The 20,050-nt window shown below is 44.0% G+C and overlaps 1 protein-coding gene across 1 annotated transcript in view; it reads left to right on the top strand.

The window, feature by feature from the left end:
* cdh13 (cadherin 13, H-cadherin (heart)) overlaps positions 1-20,050 on the top strand; it is a 221,948-nt gene that overhangs the window by 8,904 nt on the left and 192,994 nt on the right. Inside the window, exon 3 of the mRNA XM_078283279.1 lies at positions 11,697-11,908. Within this exon, the coding sequence (XP_078139405.1) occupies positions 11,697-11,908 (212 nt within the window). The remainder of the gene's footprint in view (positions 1-11,696; positions 11,909-20,050) is intronic.

The raw sequence follows: 20,050 nt of genomic DNA, 5'->3' as shown, positions 1-20,050 counted from the left end.
CATCAGCGTCTGTAGATACATAATTTAGAATATGAACTTAACATTAAAGTGTTGTAATATTACTTGGAAGAGACAGCAGTACATGTATTGCTTTTGTATTTGTAGTACATGCTTTCAATAGGCATTGTCATTCACACACAGGGAAACACACACTCGCACAGTGATTTTTGTTTTCCTTCAAAATTTGTTGTGGGTGTGTGCACAAATCTAGCCGTGCGTGTGAATATATGGTTGCATGTGGTGGTTTCTTCCATTTGGAGTACTGTCTGGTAAATGTGTGTGTAGTGTAGAAACGTGGGATTTCTCAGCAGCTGCAGCACAGGACAGCCATGAAACCTGGCGCGCATCTCTCTTTCATTGTCACAAACAAACCATCCACATGAGTATCTGCACCTCATTATTTCATACCTTCCTCTCTGCACTTTCCTTTTATGTCTTCCTTTCACAACAAGAGGCATTACTCATAGTTTTGGGCAGCAATTTTATGTTTGAGTGACAAGAAAGAGGCAGCTGCTTTGTGTTATTTCACTGTCCCTATTCCTTAATTGAAAGGCCACTTGCAAGGGATAGAAACAGCATCCCTATGTTTTCAGTTTTAAAGGAGAATACTGGTGTTGTTTAGATTTATAGCCCATTTACTGCTGTCTACAACTAGTTTACATTTCCCCCAATCAAACTTTGCGTCAAAACGAGCTTGAAATTAACTGCTGTCCCAGCTAACAAATGCAAACAATATAAGAAGACATGGATGCAACAGTAGAGTGTGTAAGGCAACATGTTTTGACGGATTATTTCCTGGCGGAGACTTCTATTACTTCCTGTGGATGTCAAGTGATTGACAGTAAGCAGAGTGTAACATAATCACAAAGGATGTCAGCAATTGGCCAAACATTTTGTCTACATCCTATGTTCACAGTGTGAGACTCCCTCATCCAATCAAATAGCCTGAAATGTTCGCACTGACAAGAAAACACTCAACACAACACACCACAACTGAATAACAATAAAACAGAGAAACTTAATGTGATGGGCTATCTTTCTCAGGAAATTTTCAAGTCTGTGGAAATTGTTTTTCATATTGTACAAAAATGAATGGCAGCAAACGGCTTCTTCTGAAGGGAGGAAAATGAGCCCCAATATCTCCAACTATGTTGACTGTGTGCAGACACCAGCAGGAATAATATAAAGGAGAGGGGCAACCTAGACTATTGGCACAAACTTAGAAAAAAAAAACCACACCAGTATTATCCTTTAAGCCCAAAAAGACTTGACGGTGCACTTTTAATTATTAACAAAGGCTATACCTCCACAAGACCTTCAAGCAGACATTCAAGTGAACTGTGCACTCACTAAAGAGATAATGATGGCCCCTGTCATAGAAGTGGCAGAATTACTTTCTGTCAAAAGTTTTTCTCTTACTCTTATGCTTCCCTCCTGGCTTTGGCTCTTGGCCCCGGGCCCAGCATGGCTCCCCTTGAGTGGCCAGGGAAAGTGCTGAACAACTTGGCCAGAGCCTCGGGGGCTCAACCTGGGTGTTACTGGCTTCCTGAAAGCCTATCGATCTGCCTGAATGCCTGAATGCGTTGTTGGGTGCTTGTGTCGGCTTGTGTGTGCATGTATGTGTTCTTGTGTGTGTGTGTGTGTATGTGTGTGTATGTGTGTGTGTGTTTACATGCACGCGCGTGTGTGCTTGTATGTATGTGTGTGTGTGTTTGTGTATTCCTATGTGTGTGTCCATTGAGCGGTGTTGCTTGATTGACAGGTCTGGGTGTTACTGCTGTTGGCAGGGATCTTTCTGCTTTTTCTTCTTGGCTGTTAAATGGGTTGGCAAATCTCACCTCCTCTGCATTGGCCATAATAGAGCTTGAAGAACACCTATGCACATATACTACAGGTGTGCTAGGGGAGATATGCATTATTTGAGTGGCATAAAGTAACAGTAAATATACGCACGTTTAATCTCAACGCCATCTGGCATCTCATTGGGGCTAATCCTGTGTGTACAGATGCAGCCACACACTCCACCAGCACTGATGAACACACACAGAACGGCTCTTCAAGGTGTTCCTGCCCGAGCACCTAATAAGAACGTACTCACAGACACACACACATACACAGTATGTAACACATACAGACACGTACATAATATTTAGAGGTACATTTACAAGTCTGCTAAGAGCGCCGCACTGCAGTTCCTGCAGTACCAGATGGTCAGTCAATTGTAATCATATGTTTCAAAGGATATGGAATGGCATTCTGCTCTTGAAAATTATTTTGACGGCGTTCAGTTCAAAACAATTATTCTAGGTCCGACTATCAATCAGTGTAATAGAACACACCCCACGATCACATATTATCCCGTGACCCCCGGGGACATCGTTCCTCTCCTCCCAGCCAAAACCACTGATGGGAGCTTATCTGTGGTTTATTGGCCGGGTGACCTGTTCAGAGCTTAACCGCTGTTTGATGCTGTATGCCTCACTGGCCGGTCGTCTCGCTGGTTTGCTGGTTCATTAACTGACTGGTTGTCAACTTTGGCCGGACTGTGTGACTGGCAGAGTAGTTTTAGGGTTGCTGTGTAGGGCGGTGCATCCATCGTACTGGCTGCCCGGCTGCGTATGTGGCTGGTGGGGTATAGATAGATGACCGACTGCCTGACTACATCTTCATTTGTCTGGTTTGCTGGCTTGCTGACAGACCGACTGGGTGCCTGTTTTACTGACTAATTATCTATCTTCATATGTGGTTTGCTGGTGATCGTGTTGCTTTGTCGGCTGTTATGCAGAGACGTGCAAAGCTACCGCGTAGCTCCGCGGCTAATTGACTATTTGATCTCTCTTTTTCTGTCTGTCTGACTGTCTGACTGGAGCAATGCTTCTACGTCTTAGTTCTGGTAGGCTATCTTACCATCATCTGCCGGCAGCCATCACTGCCCTGGCCCTCTTTGATGAAAAGCCTTGCCCTGCTACTGACAAACAAACACAGAGTGATTGAAGTTTGTTATGGCGCTGGAATAACAGTCGGTCGCTCCCTTCAGATCCATTGCTGTGGTTAACCTTGTCAAGCTAGGCTTCAGGGGATCTGAATCACGTAGATATACGCTGATACATTTTCATTTATTTTTCCACATAAAAAAACAAGGTGAAGAGTGCAATGACGGGTTTTGAAATGGGAATTTAAATGAATTCAGATTTAAACAGGTCTAACCTTGAAACAGGCAACTTCAAAGACCTAGGCTTTAGGCCTAAGCAGTTCCAACTCTTGGGGAGACAGGAGCCGAGTGTTTACTGCTGCTGTCAGAGTGCTTTTGTCTGTTTATTTCTTAGCTGCATTGTAGCAATAGGTGTGTGCAGCATGTTATTTGGTCTGAGGAACTTGAACAGCTTGTCTTTTCACTGACTGACTGACTGACTGAATGAACAAATTAATGAATGAATGAATGAATGAAATTTAACTAGTATTTTGTATCATGTTTACCTTCCTACCGACAAGGTGTTTTACAGTCACTGAGCAACGGTGGCAAGTTCACTCACGTCACAGCTTAAATCACACATCAGAACTGACACAACACTTAAAGGAGGCATATTTAATATACGCTCAATTCCTGTCAGAAACGGAGCTCTGCAACATGAAAGTACAATTTCCCCGTCATTATCTGCCTCAGACCTCAGAGTGAAGCGCTGTTGGAAATAATGAGGTCAACAGACAGTTCCAATTCTGTGGGTTTTGTCTTGTGTGTGAATTTTTTTGACTGCCAGCGAGTGAGAGGAGAGGAGTCTGACTGTGACTTTCTTTGTATCTTGACAAACGTGGGAGATAATAAACAAGAGCGCTGCAGCCGTCGGAGGGGGGGGGGGGGGGGGGGGGGGGGGGCTAATACACATAGCAATTATGGCAGGGGAGCGATGCTCAGAGAACCTTGTTAAAATCTAATGAGCCCAAGGTTCTTTCTTGTTTGCCTTGCTTTGTCAAGGCTGAACATTATGCTCCCAAATATCCAAATTAAATAATATGGGGGAGAGAGAGAGAGATAGATAGATAGATAGACTTAGAAGATGAGAGGACAGTAACAGTGGTGTCACACTCCTTCCTTTGCAGCTCTGTACCTCAGTATTATTTGACCTTCCATCAACCACCTACATCTCACATTTTATATTTTAGAGAATGAATTGGACTGAGAGAAGAGACCCAGGATCAGTTTTAGCTTTTGCTCACTTTAAATAGGATGGTGAAGGAAATCCGGTTACTAATTTGAGAGCAGCGCATCATCATTTTCAATGGGACTAGATCCACTGTCTTGCCCCCTTGGTTTGGCGTAGAACAGTAGTATGTGAACTGGCTTTTAGAAGACTGGCCATATCACCATTGAAATATTATAGAGGGCATAATTGCAGCAAGCATGTTTGTGTTTACCTATTTGTATGGAAGGAGCAACAACATGTCACCCACAGCACAACATGGATTTTATCAATGACTCAGGTGCTTTTGCCATAGTGACACTATAGTGCCAGTTACTCGACTATAGTCTCTAGCTTCTAAAGTGCAGCACATTGATATAATAAGGACTTTCTTGTGTTGTACATCCTGACACATGTTATTCTCCAATCAAAAACCTTCTCAGATATAAACCTGCAAACGCTTTGTCGCTCAATCAACTCATTGTCATTTCATTCCTCTAGTATTCCAAGCTATTCCATTCAGGGTGGATGAATAGCTCTGCACTAATTTACTGTAGCATGCAGCGCCTGTGGTAAAATAGCGGAACTCCGATGATGACAAACGTACATTGCTCAGAAATTACGGCGTTTAAGCGTGGCCTGGCTCTGGCACCGAAGCCACAGCATCTGGGGCAGCGCCGATATCCGCAGCCCTGCTATTGTGTTGCAGGTGCGCCTCCACCTGCACCTCACATGCAAACGTAAGCAAAGAGTAGACAGTCTATCTCTTCTCAGTGTATATTTAAAAAAAAATGGTAGATAGTGATGCGAGAATGAAGAGGTGTGGCAGCCTTGCCTGAGGAGGGATGTGAACGCACGGTGAACTGCATGCAGCGGTAAGTGCACCAGAGCAGTCAAAAAACCTGCTGGCCATTAGACTGTTCACATGGTGGTGGCCGGTCATCAGTCATGCCCTGGGCCCTCTGGTGTCAGTTTAAATGGGACTCCAATAGAATAGTAGAGACAAGTGTTAGGCTCATTATTTTGTGATGTGTGTCTGTGTGTGTGTGTGTGTGTGTGTGTGCATGTGTGGCCGCAGTGTCCTGGCATTCCTGGCCTGGTAAGGTGGACGGGCCGTAACTCAGGGTGATAACGAGAAGAGGATCACCCAGAGCCTCGAGTGAGAAAGCACCGAGCCGGCCCTCATTATTTCACCATCATTACTCTCTCCCTCTCTCTCAATCTATCTCTCTATCTCTGTCTCTCTTCTTTTGCTTTTTCCACACGCGTGACCACACGCACGCACACACAGAAACAAACCTCAAGTGCAGATTTGGGTTGTAGCCACAGAGAAGCAGACAGCAGACTGTAAGAGAATGGAGCTAACAGTCTCTTTGGATGCCCACTGTGGCAACAAGGAGCCTCACAGATCAATGTGACCAACCAAACCATCAAACCACCGCCACTCTGCATGCGTATTACGTGTCACATTCCTATAAATGTGTATCTAAGCACCAGCTACACCCAGAAAAACCCCCTCATGTACATAGTGAATGATGGTTGTTCTGATTTGAACGAGATTGCTGTATTACCAAACAGCTGCGGCTGTGTATCACAGTTTGTAGAACGACTTCAAGTAAGCTGTTAAGCTGTTAGTGACTGATCTATTTTGTAAGTGCCAGCTTATCATAATCAGCTTTTGCACATTTCTAAGACGGTGATTCACCACAAAACTTTATCTGAACCTCAACTAAATAATTTTAAGAATGTCAGTGCTGCACAGTGTGACTTGTCTACTTTGCTGTTGTGACAGTTTTTATTGTGGCAAGAAAAAAAGGGACTTAAAATGGAATTATTTCACCGAAGGTATGAGTTGACAGTGACACTCTGTAACACTTATATTTGTAAGAACACATGGAGGGGGCACATTGTATATTATAATTAGGTAGTTATTTTTCTGTCACCTGAAATGCATTGAGATTATGCACCTTGAGGTGAAAGGAAAAAAAAAAGTATGGATATCAACCAGTAACAAGGGATTGTGACTTCAAAGAAACATATTTGGCTTACATTTGACCCACTGTTTGTGTCAAAAGTCAAATATACAGACATTACAGTTAAATATACATTTTTTGATTGTGGATTGAAATGCAGCCATTTCCTTTTGGATTCAATTTACCGCTGAGTATAAGTGAGAGAGGCTGTCACTCTTTGTCAGCCTTTGTCAGCCTTAGTAAACATGAGCTATTTTCATGAGACACAGTAATTAACCCACAGTGTTGGATAAGAATGGGTAAGAATAACACAATGTGCCATTCTGATCTGATAGAAACGAAAGCTTGCCCTAAAAAAAAGTGGAAAAGTGAAGTGCATACTCTTTTTGTCAGGTAGGGGTGTTGGAAGGACCCAGTATATATATTTAAATGGGGGCTATTGATGACATTCACACCAAAATTGAAAATTAACAATATATCTTGACTTTGAATGTGTATGCTTATGCTTGTTTGTGTGTGTAAACATAAAATCTCCACAAGTCATTCAGCTACTGAGGCCACAGTGACATAATGGTGGCTGAGAAGGGGAGAGTAGTAGAGCTAGTTGAGATGCACTGTCTGTACTGACAGGACAGAAACATTTAACAAAGTAGTTAGCATGCTTAGCTGACCTTTAACATCCCATCACTGAACTCGACGATGCCGTCTCAGATTAGAAAGTTAAGTGGACTTTAAGATTGCCTTTAGTCTCCAGCGGAGTGGACAGTGCAATACATCAGAACAAGATGAAGGGCCCTGGAATTTGTGCAAATAGACACACACACACACACACACACACACACACAGGAGGGGACGCGATTAGGCTGCTGTGAGTGACATGAGATATAAAATGTGCTTTGCTAACGACTCACGATCCACGCACTTCCTACCTTCCCTGCTGATTAGCAATCTCAAGTCTGAAACGCTAACTTGTGTGTGTGTGTGAGAGGGGTGATGGGATTGGGTGGAGCGGCGGTGGGGGGAGGGAGGGGGTTAATCGTCTCTAAAACCCCAGATGCAAGATCCTGTCGTCCTATAACACCCCGGTTGGTAAAATCCCTCAAATCGTTATCTTCCCGGATGAAAAGCCCGGGCCTTGTTCCCTCTGAATCTCAATAATGGCTTCCACACAATGCTCCGCGATGGGAAACTCTCGGGGTAAATGCAATTCAGGGTGTAAATACATTTTCAAAAGCAGCTCCCACTCTAATGCCGGGTGATTATTTGAGAATTGTGCTCTCCTGAGCCTTTTTCATGAGGCAGAGCACACTCTCTCTGGTTAGACGCGGCAGCTATCAGCTCAAACACACCCGCGCTGCCACCTTTGAGATTACTCCTCCGATTCCCATCTTCTCCCATCATGGAGACTTGACATTTAGTTACAACGCAGAAAATTGTCTTCAGAAACACCTCACAGGAAAACTTTAGTACTTGAAAAAAAAGCACAAATCCAATTTTTGTGGCTGACAAAGAGAACGGAGCCAACGTAAATATGTATGGATGATGTTGTTAGATGTCAAAACATGTTGCATCATCAGTGAGAGGCAGAAAAGGTTGGGCGTCCTCAAGCTTGCTATTTTGCGTGTAGACGTATTCGTTCTGATGTCAATCGTCTGATGGCTTGTTTGGACAATGTTTGATAGATCTGTTCTTTTCGAAGGTAATTGATATAATGCTCAAGTAAAATGATTCAGTTTAGTTCTTTGAGGATAAAGAGAAAAGTATACAGCTTCACGGAGGGATTTTGTGCCGAAACACTTCCTGAGACATCACTGGATGATAGTAGCTTGTCATTTTTTAATCATTTGCAAAGAAGTAAAAGGTGTAAAATGTTTGTTGGTATTGTAAATTCAATTGAATTCTTTTTGTGTGTGTGTGTGTGTGTGTGTGGGAGGGGGGTTGCTTTTCAGTCACACAATCCCCAGATTATACACTGTATATATTTCCACTCGCTGAGAACTTAAAAGAGAACTTCGAAATGGTAAATTAGGTGCTGAGAAAGCTGATGGAATAGCCGATCAGAGGCCGAAATGACCGTGGCCCTCATTGACCAAGTTTCTGGAGCATTTGCCATTCATTGGCTCCACGGGGGGGTTTTTTGAGCCTGAAAGGAACTTGAATGTCAAACTTGAGGAAAAAGTGGAAGAACACCTCCCCCTCTCCTCTCGAGTCATCAGTGAGGGATTTTGGCGACCCTAATCCATGTTGTGCACAGCTATTTCAACCCTGAGCCAGCACTCTGAAGAAAGAAAGTGGGTGCGTGGTGATGGCGCCGGAGAGTGGGGTGGGTTGCGTTCTGTCATTGTCGCCTGACTTCAAAGCCGCCCGCTCACCATGCTCTCTTCTGAAATCCCCCCAAAACCTGACAACATTAGAATAGCATCAAACACTCCCTGGCTGCCTTTGAAATGCCACTGACACTGTTTGGCGCGGCAATTTGCAGGCTATAAAGAGCGCGCCCATGTTATTGAAATAAATCTGAGGCTTGTAATGGGAATGGAAATGAACACATCTTTCATGCTTTGGTTTAGAAGTGAGAGTTGAATATTGAGATGGAGCCTTGTTTCCCTGGAGAGTAGGTTGTTGACTTTCTATCTCTCCCCCAGCGTCCATTGTAGCCTTTCATTTTCTCCTTTCCTTTCCTTTCCTTTCCATTCCTTTCCTTTCCTTTCCTTTCATCTCCTCTCCCCTCCTCTATTCTCCACTCCACTGCTTTTCTCCTCTCTTCTTCTCCTCTTCCAGCTGGCAGAAGACGATTGTGTCCAGAGGGAAGATTTTAAAATGTCTGTAGCCAGAGAGATAAAAGAAGCCACACTAAACAGTCGCAAAGGTTAAGTGCATTGAATGAGTGCTTTGATAGATTTGAGTCATATTGATTTTTTAGTCACGCAGTGCTAACCATGGACTTTTCCAATTTCACTTTGGTCCTGGGGTGATGGGAGATGGAGGTGGAGGTTTGGAGGTGAGTTCAGGTCAGGTACAGGGCAACACAGCGGGGGTGGGTGGTTGGAAGAGGGGGAGGCAGGGGGAGGGGGGGGGGGGGGGGGGGGGGGGGGTCCTGCTGAGGGACCGAATAGGCAGACATAGAGTCTTCTTACAGCTTGTGTTAAATCCCAGCTACATACAGTAGCTGGGATGAGAAATATGAACAATAACAGTCACAGCATTCTCAGCAATAGGTGTTAATTATGGCAGTGGGTGGCCATTGTACTTAAATAGAAGCACAGCTTTACCCCTACTGCGTGGTAATCTGTATTCATTAGGACCATCAGTCATGAAGGCCCAAATCCTCTGGGGGTTGTTGCTTAGTCCACACTTCATCCCCAAAATGAAAGGCAATGACATTTTGCGATGAATGGAAAATGTATGCCACACATGCTGTTGGACTGTTGCACATATGGTGGTAATCCCATTCAAACTGGGTATTGCCACTAAATATGGCAGACATGAATATGGAACTAGTGATTCTGCGGCCTTGCAATGATATCGGTGGTTGGTGGCCTGTATAACAAGCTTCAGAGGAAACTGAAATTAGCATGATGATGATGAAGATGATTGTTGTTATTGTTATTATTGTTATTATTATTATTAGAAGTAGTAGTAGTATCATTCTAATTCTTATTACAGTAGTAGTAGTTTTAGCAGCAGTAGTATCCCTAAAGCATAATACGGCAAATAGAAAGGTTTAGAGAGTTGAATCGGATCCAAATAATGCACCGGTGGATTTGCTCAATGAAAGTGTTTACAAATACAACAGTTTTGTGAAATGCTTCTTGCTCTCCTAATTGGAATGCCACCTCCTGTACTTGATCCTGCATTTTCATAGGAGAAATGTTTGCAAGTTAGACCGATGTCTTACCGAATCAGATGCTAATTGGTGTTCATTACTATTTTGTATAACATAGGGTATTGGTATGGGAATAATTCAAATTCATTGTATCCATAAGGTGGTGAGCTACTTAACAGTTCAGCATCAAGGCAGTAGTTTCAACTTTTAATGAGCTGGTTCAGCAATGAAGTTTTGCAGTACGTGCACTGGGGACTGGAGCTGGTTTTTATCAAGTATCTTCAGAGAGGCAGTACTGATCCACAATCAGCCGCTCTGAGAGGCTTGATAACTATGGGCTCAGATCTAAACCCGTTTCTTCCTCAGAAAGATGACTTCTCAGTCCCCGATGTGAAGTGAGCATAAAGAGGAGAGACTTACAGATCTTCCGTGAAGGAATTCCTTCAGCTGGTCATGAGCTACCAGAGTTTTCCGCCTTATGTTAAGCCGAGAGGATCTCATCCATAATTGATGAATCATGTAGGACATTGTCTTGACAGCCAAGCAGAGGCATCGTCCCCGAGGAACGGTAGAGCCTATCTTCCGTTCCTCCTTTTTAGCCGTTTTCACCATGATCTTACTACTATTTGGTGTCTTGGAGTCTTGGCTGCAATGAAACAAACATACACAACATCCCCGGTCCAGGAACATGCTGCTGCATTAATATTGATAGCCATGTGTAGTGTCCCGTACATCATAATTCCAAGCAATCCTGATCTCAAACAGAATTGGAAATGAATAATGAAGAGTTATATAAGCCACCATATGTCTGAAGCAAAAATGGAGAGATGTGAAATGTGCCCACACTTTCATTCAGAGGCTGGGGGATATGCCTCGTGATTTCTGTTGTTACCTGCTTTTGCTAATCAACAGCACATGTGCACATCCACACGCACACACACGCATGCACACGTGCGGACTTCCTCCAGTACCTCCCTCCAGGATGCCAAACAGTAGGAAGCCTCATGGGAGATGGAGGTAAAGAAGAGGTGAAGGATGAGGGGGGGGGGGGGATTGTCAGGGGCTGAGGCTGGGGGAGGACATGGGGATCATGTCGCGACACCGAGGGGAGTGTGCGAGAGAGATAAAGAGAGGATGAACACGATCAGAAGGGATAAACCCTGGTAGAGTCCTTGGCGGTATCTCCCTCAGTCAGACAAGACAGGCTCTCACACACACACACACACACACACACGCACGTGCATGCTCACTCTTCACATGCACACAACTCAAAGGTGACACTTTTCCTTTTCTCAGCCCTCACTACTTTCATCTCATGCAGCCCTGAAATGGCGGCACGTGCATTCTAAACGCAACAAGTCATATAAAAGCAAGATAGACAAATGATGAAGTCTAACAGCGCTCAGCATGTGGTGCAGCGAGTCATGAATATTATGATGAGATGTATGAATAGTGATCACTAACTTTTATTGTAGTATAGCTCACAAAGCCCTTCGAGAACATCATCAGCTCTTTCTCCAGGGCATCTGTCTGAATTTATATCTGAGAATTACAGTGGTTTGATTTTGTGGATCTCTCGGCTCTCTTCAAGTTCTTTTCCTAATAGTGTATGTATGCCATCACTTTCTTCCCCAGTGTATTTTGTTTCTTGGATGTTTCTGTTATTCGCAGTTTGATTACGAGGGCATAACATGCGTCCTTTCTGTCCATTTCTTCCAGTCGAGTTTGACGACTGTGCGGGCAACGAAGGCGTGACGTTCAAGGTGTCGGACCCCAGCTTCCACGTGGATGGGGATCTGAATCTGGTTCCTCGGCGGGACGTCCTGCGCAGCGGGCCGCTCATGTTCATCCACGGGCTCAGCGCGCATGCAGATGACATGGCGCAGGTGGACGTCGCTGGACTGCCGGTTCAGTCGCCTCACACGCTCGGGGTGAGTAGAGCTTATACTTACAACGGAGTAGAACTGGCCCGGAATTTGAAAAGACAGTCGAGTACACCGCCGCATACAAATTTGCGTGTGTGTGAGGGCGCATGAAGATTAAAGAGGTTAACTGTAACCTAGGGGAGCCGGAAATAGCGGTCACCCAAACGGCAATGGCTGTGAGAAAGAGCAGCTTAGGAGTATGAGGATTTAGAAGCTGTTTTATTATATCTTGCGCTGACAAAATGGAAAAGAAGAAGAAAAAGGGACATGACACAAAGGCAGTGAATGGGAAGACGAAAGGAGAAGCTTTTCTGCCAGGCAACACAAGCAAACATGTAACATTTTAGACCAATTGCAGACGATCTTGCACCGGGGGCTGGTGTATGAAAAATTTGACTAGTTCAGCCGGCAATCCTGTACACACTGCAGAGTTCGAAGCCAAGGTGGGGCTTCGTTTTTTCCCGCAAACGTGTCCTTTGTCTGTAAGAACCCGCCAAAATTCGTTCCCACAGCCAGCGCCTGCTTTCAAAACCCTGCACACCTAAACAAACACCATTCTCCCTCATTCATATCCTCCATATACCTCAACTCCCCCTCCTCTCCGTCCAAAGCCACTAACTTGATTAGAAAGAGCTTCCAGGGACTGCAGGTACAGTAGGTGTTCCCTTCCCCTCTCACAGATCATCTGTCTTCCCCGCTGCAGCCCTCGGTGTCCTGCTGGTGCCGTTCCTCCAGCCCGGAGCCTAATGAACTGATGTCTCCATCCCCTTCGCGGCGTCATTCGCCCCTCATTTGTTTATGCCTCTCGCCGTCGTTTATTCGGTTAGCGAGTCCATGGGTGTTGCCTTGGCAAGCCGTCCAGGATATAAGTGAATTAGTCTTTGGCAAGTCATATGTGTGGGAAGGGGAGTTTCTTGTGTCTAACGTGACCGTACGGTCCTTCCACTGTGTGTGTTCATGTGAGACGTTCTTGTTTGTGAATCATCTCCACGAGACATTTAACTTCGTGGGATATTTACTTTTAATTAAATTGGAGAATTCATTAATTATTGCATTACTGTTTCAGTTTTTGTCACTTCAACGCATTATTCAGTATAATTAAAAATTAATCGTACATATTTGGATCGGCTATCAACCATTTAGAAGTGTAATCATTTATTCATAGGTTGTACAAAATGTTACTGCGTGACCAAAGAACATAATTGGGTAGTGGAAACATACAGTATCACACCCGGAGTTTTGAAATACCTTGGTACAAGGGCAGATAATCTTTTTGATACAAGGGAAAGTCGTATGGCCACCAACATTCAACATTTTCTCTTTTATTTTTTAATCTTTTATGAATTCCCTTTGTGAGAGGCCATCAAGCTGTGCCAGGGGAGCTTAATATGTCAGATCATGTCTTCTCCCTTTCCTGTGTACAGACACTTTAATGTCTCTGTCTCTCCTAAAAGTAGAGTTACTCCACTGTTAATTGCTGAGCACACACACAATCACGGAGCTCATGAATTAGGCAAAGGGTAGAGAGAGAAGGAAGGCGACCAAAAAGCTTGTCGGAGGAGCCGGGCAGAGGAGAGGACTTCTTACGTAAGCTAATAGCAGCGTGCGAGAGAGGAATAGTCCTCTAGTGAGGCACGGTGGTTAAAAGCTCTCATTATTTCACTATCAATTAATCTGCGGAAACTCCTTGAGCTCCTTGGGGCTCCAATCAGCCGAAGAAAGATGGGGAGGGACGGAGAGAGGAGGACTGGAAAAAGAATCTATAGTTCGTCTCTCCGTCCATCTCCTGTAGTCCGTGGCTCATAGCTTTCTGATGACTGATCTCCCCCCTGCATCCCCATCCTCTCCAATGGTCCATCCAACATGTGTTTAGAAAGGCAACAGCTTCTGAGGAATCTGTAGCGAACACATGGCATATTTAAAAGCTTGTTCCAATAAGACAGGGGTTTGAGTTGTGGTCTCCTGACAAGACTGACCACTTCAGGATGCTGAGCTGTAAATCCCCAATCTCAAGATGCCTTGATGCTTCTTCCCCGTTACTCATTTTGTCTACCGAAGAGCAGCTTTCTTTTCGGCGAGTTCCCACATCAGCGCTTTTTCTTATTTAAATCTCTTTGTTGTACTCCTGTCAGAGTCGGAGCTTGTATTTGCCCAAACCTCCCTTTGTTTCCTCTCTAATGCAGAGCGGAAACATCCCAGGGTGAATTTATTGGCATAACAAATGGTATCGTGGCAGAAAATAATGGCTGGTGATAATTGATAAGTGCTGTGAGCGAAGGTGGAGAGAATCACTTTTTAATTCCTCGGTGTGGGCTGTTAGTTTGGTGTAACACAAGCCCAGAGGGAGAGAAGCAGCTGATGAATGATTCCTATTATGAGCAAAACTCCGAATTCAAAGAGTAATTTATTCCCCTTTTTCGCAAGCGATCAATATGTGAATTAATGGAAGAATGCATTTCAATTTAACAAATGCATGCACCAAGATATGGACTTTTTTGTGTATATTATTCGGTGTTGTTTTGGCTGTGTTATGCAGAACAACAGGGCATTTTCTTGCCTTCGGGGGGCATAAACAGGCACCATTCAAATGTAACAACTGATAAGAGGCAAAATAATCTGAGTCCAAAAGCCTATTTATTTTGCTTTTGTTAGGTTTCATCCGTTTCTGCACACTGAATGAAATGTAATATTGCATCCTGAGCAAAATCCTCATCCTGCAATGGCAAATAGATTTTTCTCTCACTAGGCTTTCAATGTTCAGTAAGGCTTTCTGGGGATGACTAAGATGTGACATCTTGCTACCGCAGCACAACAGCTCACATTATACAGCACAACACAAATAATCTCTCTCTTTTTCTATTTCCATCCCACTCACTCTCTATCTGTCTTTTGCTTGCTCTCTAGCTGTCATTTGTTAATTCTGTTTACTGCCTTTGTCTGTTGTCTATCTCTTTTACATTATTTCCTCCTCGCCCTCCATCTTTCCCACCAATTGTTTAATATATCCACTAACTTACACTTTTTTTTTTGGGTGAGCTTTTATGTGTGGGAGTGAGTAGGTACTGGAGAGAAAGCCAAAAGGTTCCACTTCAGCATAATTTACAAAACCAGCAAGAAACTTCTACCTTGACCTTCAAATTCTTTATGCACATAATTAAAAGAGCCTTGTTAATTGCAAAAAATGTTTTGTCTCACATCTCTATAGGTAAATATCAAAATAAGGAAAATCAGGTACAAGTATCTGAACCTCTGTGTTTCTATGAGAAATTCCACCTAATGGTGTTTTGATTATTAAGATGGAAATGGCTGTCTCCAACACCTGCAGAGTCTCCCACAATTTTTCAACTGGGTTGGAAAACCAGTGCGACTAAACCAGCCGTAGCGCAAGGTTCACATCATTTTCATGCTCAGCCCCCCATTCAGTGATCAGTCATGACCATTTCATCCTGGAATAGACCACTTCCACTTCCATCAAGATAGAAATGCTCCACTGTACAGTAGAATGGGATCAGTCAGATTGCCTGTGTATTGTTTTGGTCTGTACCTAGCCCTCTAAGGGGTTGAGTAGACCTGAGCCATGCCATGAAAGAGTCTCTATCTGATTAGATTTTACTAGATGGCCCGTCATTGGCCTGAATATTTGCAAGAACCTCACCGGAGGCCAACTCATTTTCATTTTGATATGACTTTGAAATGACCAATTTGTTTTCAGCCTGAATCTTAGGGGATTACGAGCTCAGGGATGTAGCTACAGCCAATGTTCTGTATATTCTGATATAAAATTATGTGCATCATTGATATGGTTTAGGGGAACAACTGACCCAAAAACAATTAAATTTTATTCAGCAAGGAAGAATTAAGGCAACACACACAATGTGTATTCTAATATAATATAATATAATATAATAATCTTTATTTATATAGCACCTTTCTTAACAAGGTTACAAAGTGCTTGTACAAGGAAAAATAAAATAAAATACAGATAAAATGACGTTAGAAAACATTAAAACAACATAATGCAAAAACACAACACCAATAACCAGTGGTACCAGAACAATAAGAGAAAAACAATTATAACAAGCAACAAAAGCATAAAAGAACTGGTTAAGACAATGCACATATCTGTGTGCTCCAGAACTAATAAGAAATAAAGCCATATGACTACACAATTAGTGTGCACATTTTGTGTTTAATTATGTTCAACTTGTACATTGTTACATGCTATATAGGCGCTGTTTTGACTGGCTGAGGTGCGTTCAACAGCCCTTTCATAGGGAGTTTGATTTGACAAAGGAATGTAGCTTCTGTTGAATGAACATTCCAAACCGCTATCTGCAGGTGAGTTCATACACACACACATTAGCACTAACACTAATTCAATCAGGAGAGACTAGGATGAATGCTCGAATGAAAAGTTTATTCATGACATAAAACAAGATGTAAACTTTGGCGTAAGCTCCATGGAGGAACTCCTCCCATTCGTGAAGTTAGGAGTACATCCGGGACGGACGTAGGAATTAGGATGTCCCCCTGGGGAGTTCCTCTGCAGCCTGGACATTGGTGGTGATGGGGTGGTGGAGGGACGAAGGTAAGCACAGCGACTGGAATGACAGCAGCATACAGCATAGATCTGAGAGAAGGGCAATAGCGTAGTAGGTGGCGTGTATATACTCCCGTCACTTAGACGATTGGCTCTTTGAAAAAGAGAGGGAAGTGTTCACCAACTCTGATTGGGTAAAGAGAAAGCATGAGTGAATGATAAGTAGTCTTCCTGATTGAAATTACGTAATACTTCACTTAATTGACATGCTAATTAATTTAGCTAATTAAATGGTATGAATAAGTGTCATTTATCTGGAGTGTCTTGCTGCATCCCCATTCTGCCTGCTAATGCCGTCGAATAAAATGAAAAGTGTTTATGCTTTGTTGAATATACCTAAAGTTGGGTAACAGTGTGCTGTCAACAGCTGAGATGAGTAGTGTCATATCAGGTGAATGTGTGTGTAAACAAATCTGTCGGTGTGACTTTTACTTTTAACTTGAGAACTGATTCTAAATCGGGAAAAATTAAAATCACAATCTATTCATGTGTGTATGGATTATTTTCTACCCAAGCTCTACTGCCTCGTTCGCTCTTTACTTTGTCATTACCTGCAATACCTCCAATAGCTCAATCCAAATTGAATGTCTGTGTATCCCTGTCAACACTGGCCGACGCTGGCCTTGGTGATAGTATCTATTTCTCACTAGGTCTCCAACACATTGTCAGACATGAGTAATGACACTTCTCAATATAGCATTGGGAGTGAAAATGGCAGAATGGACAAGGACGTGACTTTGCTGCCACAGTAATTCTGCTCTCAGTCAATGACAAAGGCTCCATCAGTCTCTCTCCCTCAAACACAGAGAGACACACACACATATACACGCCCTCACACACAAACACATGCACATACAGTACATATGCATGGCATGTACACACACATAATGTACGAACCAAGATGTATTGTAACATACACTGTAGTGCAGTGTAAGACACATAGGCCCTCATGTTTTCATGTTTTCACTTCAAATGAAGGATTACCTGCTTCTTTATGGGTTGAGAAAATTCTCAGACCTTTTGGGCTGATGAAACCCTTTAAAAACCCATTAGATAAACTCAAAAATGCATTGGCATCAAGCTAAAAACAAGGCAATTTTTCTTAGTTTCTGAAAAGTTACAATTTTTGAGATATGTGGTTTTCAGTGATGACATGTAAACACACATATACTGTAAACACATGCACACAAAGACGTACACGCAAACTCAAACACACACACACACAACTTTCACACGTATATGCACAAATACAGATACACAAGCAAACTCTCGCACTTCTCGGTCTCACCTCTGATCGCCCAAATATATTCAAATCTTCTTGACGCGCTCTGGGATTTTTGTTCCGTGAGTTCACGACACTTTCAGCTCAGTACACTAAAATGCCCTAATGATCATCCGAGAGAGACAGAGAGAGAGAGAGAGAGAGGGAAGCAAATGTATAAAGGATGAATCGGGGGTGATGGTGCGGCAGTAATTTATGAACAGGACACATTAAAGATTCATGACTACCTTCTCTTAGGGTGTCACCAAGCTGTAAGACGGCTATTCATCACACCTGCGGAGTGCAGAGAGAGGAAGGCAGAGGCAGGGAGCGAGCTAAGTGACACAAAAAAGAAGGAGGGAGAAAGAGAAGGCGAGGCGGCAGACTAGAAAGGCGAGAGGAAGAAGAGGAGCTAGGGGCGCGAGTTATCTTTCCCAGAATGCCCTGCGGTGAGCTGTCCTTGGCGACGGCGCAAACGGGTGTATCCAGCTGAATGCGCGCTCGTCAATAGCCCTCGGCGGCATGATCCACCTGCGGAACATTGATAGGTTTTTAAAGTGCCATCACTCCCACTCCATATCCGCCATATCTCAGCTCAGTAAAGACGCGGATCTGACAGCATGTTCCATCTTAGCTGTAACCCCTGTCACCACTCCCTCACCAGTCAGCCACTAAAAATACCTCGCCGCTGCCCGGCTTTCCCTCCCGGCTCTTCTTCTTCCCTCCCCCCTGCCTTACAAATATCGCCCACCTGAGATCTGTGCATGATGGGATTGACGCGGCCATCCCCGTACCTCAGACTCGCCGATTTTTTGGGGCCTAAAAGTCCATCAACTTGCTTGTAAACCAATCACAGGCATATACACACACCGCCGGCTGCGCTCTTTAGACACATAATAGGTCATATAATCGCTCGCAGTGGCGAGGCGCTCTGTTTAACCGCTTCTGGTCCGGCTCTGGGGTCTGTGTCTTTGACATTTGGAAGGTCACCCCCCAGTGGGTTTGATAACAGCGGCCATTCCGGAGAGCGCTCGGTGTGTCTGTGGTTTGTTCTGGTCGGCTTGTGTTTATGATGACCGTTTCATTGTGTTCTGTCCGACCTGTGGAGCCTGGGGGGTGGGACGAGTGTGTGTGTGTGTGGCGGGTGGTGGTGGTGGTGGTGGGGGGGGGGGGGGGGGGGGGGGGGGGGGGTGTGGTGTCAGGGGGGTCTTCTGAATAGCGGCGGCGGCGTTGCCCTCTCCGTGTCTGAGTGCCGGCACTCTGCGCTGTAAACAAATGGCTCAATTTTTACCTCCTACCTGCTCTCTTTCCGTCATCCTGACAGGGGTGAGAGCGCTGCCAGACTCCCAGTCAGCCAGGAACAGCATTGTGAACAGTAAACACACAAAACGCCCCCACACAACACGCACACACACACATACACACACACAGCCACAACCATGTGCATACACGTTGTCAATAAAACGCTGCACAGTAGGCCATAAAAAGGGAAGGACAAAGGAGAGGAGAGACTATTTGCGATGCAAATGAAATCACAAAAAAGCCTCAGTGCTTTACCTTTCATATTGAAACTGTTGTCAGTTCACACAGGGCTAAACTACTGGGGTTGTTTTCTTGTTTTTTCCTGTCATTGTTCCTTTGACTCTTTGCTCAACTATTTTAGCAGTGGCTGCTTTTATGCTGCTGATGATGAAGTGTCGGCATAGGCAGCATGGGGCAGACCAAGGATCAGTGTTAAGAAGGTTTATTTAAGCACGTAGGTAGCTCGTGATAGACATAAACAGAGCCAGACTCAGGGCAAAGGAACAAACACTACAGTATGTATAACACAAAATTTTTATAAAAAGTCTATAACACCCAGCACTAAATGATTATCAGTATGTACTGTTTGTGTCTTGTATTATTGTATAATGTATGCACCTTTGCATCTCATGCATGAATAAAATGTGTATTGTATGCATACGTAATAATGCATATGCATATTGTGGAATTATTTGTAGTGTATGTGTATGTATGGGTGTGTGTGTGTGTGTGTGTGTGTGTGTGTAGCCTCCACTAGGCATGCGTCCAGGTGAGCGGACAGTGACCAGACTGTCCTCCCCTGTAGGTCGTCACCTCCATGTTAGCCGCCATGATTCCAGCTTCTCGCTCATGGTGTCAATGACAGACATAATTTCCTTCAACATCCAAGCCGGCAGAAGGGCCCTGACTGCATCAGTGATCACAACGTGAAGGAGAGAGCGGAAAACCACTCTCGCTATATTATAACAACCATGCCTTTTGTTTG

This window comes from Centroberyx gerrardi, chromosome 4 (assembly GCF_048128805.1).
Source record: "Centroberyx gerrardi isolate f3 chromosome 4, fCenGer3.hap1.cur.20231027, whole genome shotgun sequence".
Classification (NCBI taxonomy): domain Eukaryota; kingdom Metazoa; phylum Chordata; class Actinopteri; order Beryciformes; family Berycidae; genus Centroberyx; species Centroberyx gerrardi.
The sequence above is the reverse complement of the archived record's forward strand: the minus strand, read 5'-3'. Positions and strand labels throughout refer to the sequence as shown.